The 11,626-nt window shown below is 33.2% G+C and overlaps 1 protein-coding gene across 3 annotated transcripts; it reads right to left on the bottom strand.

Annotated features, from left to right (window-relative positions):
• Nucleotides 1-5,124: 5,124 nt before the first annotated feature.
• Nucleotides 5,125-10,179, bottom strand: LOC120278012 (E3 ubiquitin ligase PQT3-like). Of its 3 annotated transcripts, none has more exons than XM_039284897.1 (12): nt 9,455-10,179; nt 9,260-9,350; nt 9,003-9,082; nt 8,538-8,591; nt 8,262-8,415; nt 8,019-8,167; nt 7,573-7,731; nt 7,201-7,485; nt 7,005-7,055; nt 6,678-6,894; nt 6,296-6,406; nt 5,125-5,642 (listed from the first exon to the last, which is right to left on the bottom strand). In XM_039284897.1, the coding sequence occupies exons 1-12, from the start codon at nt 9,618-9,620 to the stop codon at nt 5,366-5,368; spliced, it is 1,794 nt and encodes a 597-aa protein (XP_039140831.1). In that variant the 5' UTR covers nt 9,621-10,179; the 3' UTR covers nt 5,125-5,365. The 3 variants fall into 3 exon arrangements, with proteins under 3 accessions (XP_039140831.1, XP_039140832.1, XP_039140833.1); XM_039284898.1 differs by having other exon boundaries at nt 6,678-6,891; XM_039284899.1 differs by having other exon boundaries at nt 6,678-6,888.
• Between the last annotated feature and the right edge of the window lie 1,447 nt (nt 10,180-11,626).

The following is an 11,626-nucleotide window of genomic DNA, read 5'->3' as shown; positions in this document are numbered from 1 at the left end:
TCTTTATCTTGGAGAGGGGTAATCAGCTGCGTTCCTGCTCTGCGGGCCTGTATATCTCACGAGATTCGCTCTGGGCATGAAACACTCTTTTGGAAAGATCCCTGGCTTAATGGTGTTGCCCCCATATATATTTGGCCGGAGAGTTATGGGAACTCCTAGCATCACAATGGGACTGTGCTTGACTGTGCTCATTTGTTGATTGTGGCCCCCTACTCTGAGTTCCCTGGTTTAAGGATCGGATAAGGAGTAGTAGTGATGGTAATGAGGATGTTAAATCATGGAAGCTCATGGGGAATGGCGCTTTTTCAGTAAAGTCGTTTTACAATTTTCTGATTGGTGGGGGGTTGTGCTGCCCTGTGTCTAGGTTCTTTTGGTGAAACAATTGTCCAAAAAAGATAAATCTTTTAAATTGGTTGGCATGGAAAAATAAAATTCTAACACTGGATAACCTTGAGAAGAGGAGGTGTAATAGACTGTCAACGACAACTTGTGTGTTATGCCACTTGGGCATTGAATCTATGGATCATCTCTTCATCCACTGCCCTTTTGTTCGTCGTATCTAGAATTACTTCATTAGTTTGTTGCACTTACCTGAGCCACCGACCTCTTTGGCCAACCTTTGAGACTCTTGGAGGATGTCAGGGCGACATTCTCTGAGGGACGTTGGCGATATTGTGATAAAAGCTATGGTGTGGAATGTTTGGCTTGCTAGGAATGACTGTATTTTTAATGCCACTGTTCTCCATGTCCATACTGTTATCTTGAGAATTGATCGCATGGTTTTGCTCTGGTGTTCTTCAGTGTCGGATCGCTCTCAAGAGTGATGGGCGACTCGTTAACCAGTATCCGTCATAGCCTGGAGTTTTTGGGACCCATACCGAGGAGCTGCCTGTGACCTCGGGGCCCGGGGAGACACATGAGCCGAGCGAGGAGTAGCGACATGGGTGTTGGTCTTCGGAGGAAGTGTCTTCTTTCTGCCTCTGTTGGGTACTTTGTGGTTTTCTTTTGTTATCACTTCTAGTGGTCCTATTTGTCTGTTGGTGGTATCTTTCCTCCTTTATTTTTGGTAGAGGCTTGTACTGCGTTATCTTTTGCAATGGATATGATTTATCCACTTTTTCCAAAAGAAAAGAAAGAAAAGAAAAGAAAATGGAGCATCGCTTTCCCCTCCTTTCGAAGAGACTCAAATTATGTGAAGAAAAAAAAAATATGGAGAAAAATTTGGTTTCTAATCTTAATAATTCTAGTAAAGTAAAATTAATTTGTTATTTTATTCTTCATCTCTCATTCGCACTTTTTTTTTGTTTATACTAATTTTTGATCCTTTAACCAATTGATATGAGGCACATCTCAAACCATTGGAGAACATGGAGACTAGTTTCATTCACAATTCTTAGTCAAGAGGTTCCTATCATAGTCATGAACCCACAATTATTTGAGAATATAAATAATAGAAAAATTGTTTGTGACTTATTAATTTTGATAGGTCAAAAATTATTAAGGAGGATAAAAATAAAATAATTTGCGGATTTTTTGGTAAAGGAAAGGCAAAAGAGGTTATAAATACAGAAGAAATACCATCTTATTTTGAATTTTGTAATTTATATTCTGTTCATGAAGGTGGTTATAAGTTATAACTGTCTCCGAGTGCCTTATCATCATTGGTCTTGTGTGTGCTCTTGGGAAGACTTTGGTGTTGTGTCTGCTTTTAATCAATTGGCAAGATTATGAGATGGTATGTGTGATCAAAGAATACAATATTGTATAAGAATCATGGAAACTTGTGTTGGAGGTTTGGCAATACCTGTCTAAAGATACGTTATGGAAATATCTCGCAAAAATTTATTCAAATTGTTTTTATATTTGTCTACAATAGAGTCTATGCTTTTGCCAAAAGAAATTTCAAGAGTGAGGTCTTCTTTTACTCAATTAGGAATTGTCCCTTAGCTCTAATGGATCGTTGTGTTTGGTTTTCAAAAATAAAAGAAAAACAGAGACACTGATATGATGGAGGAGATCTACTTGTTCTTTAGATGAGATTGGTCTTATTCACACTTCTTACTTAGGAGATTCCCATCATTGTTATGATTTCACAATTATTTTAAAATATAAATATTAAAAAAATTGATTTGTGACTCATTCCTTTTGATAAGTCGGAAGCTATTAAGGCAGATGAAAATAAACTATATTTTTTTTTAGTAAAGGCAAACAAAAAGGCCAGAAACACAGATAGACTATTTTATTTTGAATTTTATAATTATTAAAACTTCAATGAAGAGTTAATCCATGCGCTTTAATCTATTCCTTTTGTGAAGAACATAATTGCAAACCCATTTCTTTGTAACCGGACACTTCTTGAAACTTCAATAATTATTGTCAAAATTCACTGATAAAGATGGGTAAAGAAAACATAGTTTGTGTGATACACAACTTATATTGGGACATTTTGCTCGAGGTTGAGCAATGCAAGATATTCTTATGATGGTTGTTATATATAATTTCTTGGTTTGAACGAAATGTCTATGGATAATATTTTTCTTATTGGAAAGATCTTGAATTTTTTTTAATGAGTTTTTTTATTTTTATTTTTTGTCAATTAGCAAAATTAGGAGATGATATGTGTGATTCGGGAATACAAAATAGTGTGGAAACTTGTGTTGGAGATTTGACGATATTTGTAAAGAAAAATTATGGGAATATGTTGCCGAAATTTACTCAAATTGTTTGTATATTTGCCTTGAATGTGCAATACTTTTACGAGACTAATTCTGTGGCGATTCCTGCGAGGTTCTTTGGGTTTTTATTGAAGAGGACCAAGTAGTGAAAGTAGTGGGAAAAGAGAAGAAGAGGAGAATAAAATAAGAGAAGAGAGAAAAGGGATGAGAATGAGGCAATTACTAGCTGCCTTTTCATTCATCAGTGGTGGCTTTTAAGCCTTACAGCATACATACTACAGCATAACGAGCTAACTCATTGGTCATACTTCACCCCACTACCTCATGTTCTTCCCCATCAATCTCAATGCAAACATCAGTGCTAACTCCCACATAAAAGTCACATTACATAGTCTTTAAACTTGGTTACAGCTGTTGGCCTTCTATTGGTACGTCTGTAGCGTCTTGGAGTTTCAACTTCATCCTTGTCTTCAGCACCCTTTCTTTGGAATTCCCCACCATTTACCTGGTTAGACGTTACAAATTCTCTTCAAAACATCATTTAATACTTTCAATATTAACAGGAACACATTACAGTCTGTGATGAATCTTGGATTGAAGGATGAATTATATGATCACACAATTTTATGATCAATGACGAGTCTTAGTCTGTACACTATAGTTAGTCAGTCTGTTTAAGGGTGGTATATAGAATATAATTGCAAATCCACTTCTTAAAACTTCAATAATTATTATCAAAATCCACTTATAAAGATGAGGAAGGATAGCACAATTTGTATGATGTAACTTATATTGGGACATTTCGCTCAAACGGAATTGAAGAACTATCAATTGTGAGAATAGAAAAGATATCCTTGTGATGGAACTTATATTGGAACATTTCGCTCAAGCGCAAATGAAGAACAATCAATTATTAGGATAGAAAAGATATCCTTATGATGGTTGTTGTATATGGAAAGACCTTGAATTTCTCTTTTATGAGTTTTATTATTATTACTTTTTTGTTAATGTTCATGTTTTGTAAAATAAAATGTTAAATTTTGATATTGAAATCAAATAATAATAAAAAAAAACTTAATGTGAAGTGAAAAAAGGTTTTCAAAATGAATAAACCACATATATTAAAACAGAGAAAAGACAGACTGACAGAAGTATGAAAGGGCTTATGCATTTTTTCCCGACTCCAAAGGTCAGTGCAATCTATTCATCTTCTACTTTTACATTAATATATATATATATATATATATATATATATATATATATATATATATGTTATTAACTTTCAAATATTTTTTTTATTTTCCTTGTAGAGTAGAGTATATCATTCCCTAACTCTTCTAGAGTTCCATTTCACTTCAATGATTAAGAGGTTGTTTGTTTGCAAGGAGTGGAGTTGAGGAATAAGATAGGAATGAGAATAAAGAGGAATGAATTAACAATGGAAGGAAAATTATATTTGGTTGGAGAGTATTGGAAAGTAATTCATTGAAAATGGGAAAAATAAATAGAAGAAATATGTGGGAAATATTTTTTGTCTTTATAGAGTAAATATCAAATAAATAAATATTTTAGCCAATAATATTATTTTATTTGTATTATGTTATCATTATTTTTATAATTTATATCTTTTTAATTTTTATAATTAATTGAATAATAATAATAATTATTATTATTATAAAATAATGTTTATTATTATTAATTTTAAATTTTAAAATTTTAACATACATAATTTAAATAATAAAAAAAATTCATCCTCAATTTGTGTGCATTTGTGTGGCGAGACTTCATTAAATAATAAATAAATACTCCGTCCGTTCCTTTTTAGTTGTCATATTTATTTAATTCACACCGATTAAAAAATATTAGTTAAAATTAGTTGATTACCTATATTTTATAAAAAATTCCATTACTTTCCAAAATTTTCCCTATTTAAAACTCCACTAGTGGAATATGTAATTTAATGCTTAGTTGATTGTGATTTATTGAAAATTGTACAAATACATTTAAATAAAGGGTAAATTTGGAAAAAATATTTAATGCTGCATAAAATTTTTAATTTGACAAATAAGAAAAACATATAAGGGCTCCAAAATGTAACAAATAAAAAGAAAAAATTCATCTCAATTTACAGTGCATGCTGGAACTTGGGAAGAAAAAAAATTTTGTTTTCATTGGATAACAATTGAATGAACAACTATTAAACAATTGATAAAAGGGGTAAAATAGTCATTTTCTGTTCAAGATCGAGCAATCCTTGAGTTTTTTTGAATGAAAATCAATCATGCTTCTCCTCTCATCTCATTCTACAAACAATCCTTCCTCATCAGCATGCCTACCAACCAAACCACGGACTAAATTCATTCCCAATCTAATCCCATTCCACTCTTTGCAACCAAACAGTTAAAGCTTATTCACAATTAACCATGAAAAAAATAATAAATCTCCAAAGTTTAACTTGAAAAGAAAGACCATCTATCATCAATGAGAACAAAACAATGAAAGTAGCAGTATCCACAATATGTAAATGTTTTATACATCAACAAACAACAGAAGAATGAAATAGAGCACTTTCAAGAATTACACTGTTAAACTGTACAACAAAATCTCTATTCATTTTAATATGAGCACGTTATGCACTATTAATTAGTACTGGGAAATGATTGAGCCATCTTTAAAAACATAACTCTAGTCTAGTGAGTTTGGTACTTCCTCTTCTTGTTGCTCCAGTTCGGCCTCTCTGAATCTGTGACTAGTATGTGTGAGTGCGCACTGCTTTTCCTCTTATTGAGCTCTTCCGCATGATCATTGTAAGGATGGGCAGAGTGATTTGACTGACAATCGATTTGTCTTCTATGAGGCGAACGGTGCGGTGAATGATGTTTACGTTCTCTAGATAGGACTTGCCATGCCATTCTCGCTGGTTTTCTAGAGAAGTAATCCCTCTCTGTTTGGACAAGGGAGCTCAGCCTGTTAAAAAAAGACAACCTTTGTTATACAATGCACGACAATGAGGCCAATATGTTATAATGATACAAAGACGCAAATTCTAACAAGAGCTACTTGAAAGAGAAATTAATAAATACAATCTACTTCAAGGTGAAAAAAATTCAATGTGTGGTCTTAATAGAGTACAAAATGGACTGTAATTAAACTAAAAGTTGAGCCCAAGATACATGTCTAAAGATTGAAGATGCAAAAAGATAAGTCATCCGAAACAAAATACATGAAGCAACACGATAGTATCTGAAATTATAGTACCAACTGAACACAACCAAGAAAATTACTCAGCTTTTAGCATCATAAACTCATTAAAGGATGACAAAAATTACAAAACTGAGGCATGATAGCCTCATGAAGCATGAGGAAAAACATTCAAAGAACTGCACTGATTAATGTGTGCACTCTGTGATCCCAGTTGCCAAACACTGACTGGAAAGTTTGAAGCGCTTGAAGGACAATGAAAAGATCATAGCCAGTAATGGACCATGTCTGAATTTAGAGGCAATAATAATAGCTTATATATGATGTTAAAACTCAAATTAGACAATCAAGGAAAGGTAACAAACGAAACATAGATCATAATCAACTAAAGGCACAAAATGGAACATCTAATGAAGTACCCTTTATCATGCAGGCTGTTCCTAGGTTCAACCATATCGGCGTTGTCTGCACTATTTACTGGCTGCTCCTGATTTATAGCTTTCTTGTTCATAGGTAATTCAGAAATATCCCTGCAAACAATATTAAGTGTTACCAGCAAATGGATGGGAGTAAAACATCCATGCCATACCATATAAAACAGGGTCAAACCAAACAGATTTTTGATTCAAAAAATAACAACATCACAAAGTATTCTGTTCACAGTGTAAGCTCAGATGTTTCAGAGCCAAACAAATTTCATACTAGTGAAATTTGGGGTATGAAAAACAGGTCAGTCCTTGAGCTAGTGATTCTCATTTAGAATACAGTAAAATATTAATAAATAAAAAGACAAATTCAGACCTCTGAGGAAGGTATGGTCCGTATGGCAATTTATATCCTTGAGCTCCAAACGAGTATTGATGTTGAAATTGCTGATAATCCATGTAGGGTGTCACCCCACTGAATGCTTGCACAAAATGATTCATTTCCCATGGCAGTGCATCATTACCCCAGTACTGATAGTGGGATGAAGGGTCAGATGGCATTGCAGGGTAGCTCCATTGCATGCTAGCTGCTACTACAACAGAAAATAGACAAAGGTTTGTAATTCATCTTATACTAATTCTGAAAATAGAAAAGATGCTTTTAGTTGACAACTGTTATAATCCAAGAAGAAAGAGGACTAACCATTTCCAGGTTGAAGAATCTTTGTCTCTCCCTTCTTCTTCTTCTTCTCTCCTGAAAAACAGAGGTTAAAAGATTTGAGAAATAAGTTAGGAAGGTGATATTCCAAGTGGAAGTAATCCATGAATGATATTCCAAGTGGAAGTAATCCATGAAATTTAATTTCCTCTCACTTTATCGTGGCACAAAGATTATCTACCTTGTCCAGCATTGAGCATTATTCCATGAATTTGTTCAGTCATTGCAGCATTCTCCTTTGCTGTTGTTTCCTTCACATTCACATCTTCAGCTGTCACATCAGATACATTTGATTTTTTGACAGCATCCTCTAAATTCTGTACCGCAGCGTTCAACATACAGTGATTGTCTTTCTCTTTTACATCAGGAACATCCTCCATGAAAATTTCCCTGTTCTCATCCTCAGAAGAAATAGGAAGAGAGATTGTTGGAGGTGCTTGCTGTACATCACACACAGATGAGGGATCTGAAAGATCAAAACAGTATTAATGCACTGATGAAAGTGAACCATAATCAATACAAGGAAAAGGAGGCATTTCAGAACTGTCTCAACCTTGCACCACACTTTTACTATCTCCTGAACTGTGGCTTGCTGATTCTAGCATTCTATTAATGGTGTCTCTAAGAGTTTTGTTCGGCACAAGGCTGTCCACTAAGATATTTGTTGACCCACACATGCATGTTAAGTTGGAAATTATGTGCTCCCTTATGCCTGATCAGAAAAAATCAAGTAAATGGGTAAGTTTCTAATTAATAAGTGCTGGTGGTAAATTTTGTCAAAAAAACATTAATCAGTGGTAAAAGAAAGTGAAAGATCATAAAAGCAGCAGACCTTTTGCATTTTTCTTTTCAAGGCCAAGCATTCAACAAATTTCCAAAAAAGAACATTAATTTTAACCATTAAAACTAAAAAAAAAAAAAGTCATGCAAAAGGCACTATTAATACTGATCTCATGTAAAGACTGAACAATATAATTTGGTACCTATTCCACCACTTACATTTGTCACAGAAACTGTTGAAACAACAGTTGCTTGTAAATACAGCATCTTTCATTACTTCCTTGCACAATGGGCAATGCAGCTCAGGTGGAAGGCCAGAAACAGAACGAGATGAAGAAAGACTGCCAGATTCTTTAAGATGTGTAGCCCTGAAAAAGGTTCATGCAGTTAAAAGCTTTAACATTTAGAAAAAAAGCATAATTGTAGTACGAATCAAGTGAAGTATGCAAAAAAATATCTTACTCATCAGGCCTGGCAGAAACCACTCCGCTTTGCAATACACAAGAACCATTTGAAGTTGACATCGGCATAGGGCTTAAATTTCTAAATTGGGGTGTAAACCTTTTGTTGTCAAACTCTGGGTCACCATTTGTAGGACAATGATGAATAAAATGGCCTACAAATTATAAATAACAATGAGCAATGTAACCATGAGTACAGGAACATAACTTTAATGCACACAAAGTTAAAAAAGGTATAAAACTAAATGTCTCAAGAATTCATATATTAATAGCATACCAGCAACACCGCATCTGTGGCAAACATAGCCTTGAGGAGGTGTTTCCAAGTGACCTTCAATGATGAACACCACAATTAGGTTAGAATCCAGTAAATCATCACCCATGTTAGAGGAACTTGATGGTGAAGATGTAAAACACATGTCGAACATATTCAGATAAAGGAGATCGAGTATCAGAAACCATATACAATGATCTGCTATAATGCCCACATAAAAAACAAATCACAGAAATGGCATTTGTGCCATTTATAGCATATAACCTTCTACTTTTGGAAAGAAGAAACATTTATTACTGTCGGTAAGACATTATAACATGATTATGATGCTAGCTATCAACAAAGGAACCAAGCTATTCGCATCAACTAACACTCTCTACCAAAGGATAAAGAATTGCAGTCAATACAGAAACTAAAGTTAAAGAAATATGATACTTGAAGAACACAAGAAAGCAATTTCATGCATACCAAAACCATGATTAGCCATCATTGGTCCCTGGACATCATGCTCGCAACCTCGGGCATGACCATGGGCTTCTTCTACGTGGCTGCAAAAATAAATAATACCAACTTGTTAATGCAACAACCATTGATCATGTTCTCACTTCTCATAGACTAATCATTAGATGGACAATCACAATGTTTAAATAACAAACAAAAAAGTAAATTCAACCAAAAGTATGTCGAGTTACTAATGAAATTTCAAAATGAGAGAAAGACATTACTTGGGCACAATTGGCATCCGAGGTAGTCCTGGAACGCGGCGAACTATGACTGCCATATGTCTCGATATAAGAGCTGCTTCATCATCATAATCTAACATCACAATGCAACGCAAGTATAATGGTAAGGTATAGAACTTCGCACAAATCAAGAAGAAACATAGATGATGATCAAAAAGCAGAGTTAGAACAATGAACCTTCATTAGACTGAACGTTGGTAAGGACAACATCAAAATCCTTGCCACGATCCAAACGCTTGAATTTGATTATACTATCCTTCAATTCTCTAACAGATATGGAAGCCCCCTCGATGGGGATAACGAAGTAATCTATCTCGCTTTTGAACCTACACTTAATAGCCATCGCTTGTGTGCTTCTTTTTGCTTTCTTTTTCTTAATCGATTTCTAGAATTAATGAGTGATTGCAAAAAAGAAAACACACAAATCAACCCAAACAGGAAGAGAAATCAATTTTTTTTTCCTTTTTCCAAAATATCATACAATTTTTTTCTCCACAATAACTTCAGACCAGAGAGATTCAAACAGACCTCATGATCATTATTACAATAATCGAATAAAAAAAAAACAAATTAAGCAAAAGCAACTATCCACAAAATCAAAAGATTGAGAATTTATCTCTGTTTTCCTTCCAACCTCTGAAGCGAATTCCTCCTTGAAACAACAGAAGAGATACAACTTCGTCCTGCGATCGAAGCCGAAATAGAAAACCCTACACCCGCACCCTTGAAAGCAACGCCGGAATCCTCAAATCGAAGACGAGATCGGAACGGAGAAACCTTCGATCGAAGACGAGATTGAGACCACTGGAAGTGGAAACCCTTTTGATGGAATCCAGACCAGCGAGCGATCGAAAAGGAAAAATTCAGAGATGATTTCGAAACGATGACGATCGGGTTGTTTATATAGGGCAAGAGTTTGCTTGGGCGACACGCAAAGGTTGGGAACGCGGTTTATTGAAACAGTTCGGATCCGGATCCAGATCCGGATCCGGATTATCAGATCTCAAAACCCGGATCCGAATAACAACAGAAGCAAATCCGAGTCCGAAGTTATGGGGATTCGGCATCGCGTTTAAATTTAAATATTAAAAGTCATTTTTTCTTTTTTTTGGCGTTTATGCCCTTGCAAATCGGCATCCATGAAACAAGATTTAAGGATCCAGCGTTAAAAAAATTATAAAATAAACAGAAGATCTATTGAAGAGAATTGGATGATTAATTCTCAATTCATGTATATATTTTAATATAGTATGTATATATAATTTTACATACATATTTTTTTAAAAAAAATTTTAAAAAAATTTAACCACATTCATAAAAAAATATTCTAATTAGTGTATATCTTTTAATGTAATCAAAAATGAAAAAAAAAATCATGAAGGCCCTTTAAAATATATTTTACAGTCATATATCACAAATTATTTAAATATTAATTTGTATACAAAATAAATTTTTTTTTTGACATTCTTGAAGCACTCTTGATCAATGTTAATTTTTATGTAGATATAATGAATAAAATTTATATATATGTGAAAATATTGACTTAATCAATATGAGAGTTTTTAAGATTTATATATAATAAATAAAAAGACTTTATTTTTTGGATAAATATATAAAATTACTAATTTAATAATTTTTAGAAATTTTTTAAGATTATAAATGTATGGAAGGTTTTTTGGTCATCTAACATATAATAATATATTTTATGATGAATGTAAGATAGCTGGATATGAGTTATATATGCATATAAATTGAATTTTAAAAGATATAAATAGCATTTGACTTTATTAAAGAATATACACATAATTAAGTAAATTTTCAGTGATATAAAAAAATCAAAATTTTTAATTCCTTCTTATTGCCATTTTTATGAGATTTCTTAATTATGTATTGCTTAAATTTGACCCATCTTATTCCATAATTATATAATTGCTTACATTTATATTTTATATAATTTTTTAAAAAAAATTTAAAACAAATTTTTAAGTTTGCCATTGCTCTCACGGGAGCATGTTGGGGCAAGAGGTGATAAAGGTCAATTAATTATTTTTAAAAAATTAAATTAAATTTAAATTATATAAAAAAAAGGATTAGAGTGAAATTATATTTTAAAGGGGTATGTTTGGTATTGTTGTAAATTTTTTTTTTTTTTTTTTGGGGGTTGTTGAAAAAGTAAAAAAAGGTTTATTTGGTCAAAGGAAACATGCGGAACGACTTTATTTTTCAATCCCATTTTTTAAATGGAAATTTGGAATTCATGAGTGGCACTCTTGTAATTATAACAAGTTCATAGGGGTATTCTGGACAAAAACGTGGCCACGACACGCCGATATAAGGACACGAGCACGG

This window comes from Dioscorea cayenensis, chromosome 15, assembly GCF_009730915.1.
Source record: "Dioscorea cayenensis subsp. rotundata cultivar TDr96_F1 chromosome 15, TDr96_F1_v2_PseudoChromosome.rev07_lg8_w22 25.fasta, whole genome shotgun sequence".
NCBI lineage: Eukaryota > Viridiplantae > Streptophyta > Magnoliopsida > Dioscoreales > Dioscoreaceae > Dioscorea > Dioscorea cayenensis.
The sequence above is the reverse complement of the archived record's forward strand: the minus strand, read 5'-3'. Positions and strand labels throughout refer to the sequence as shown.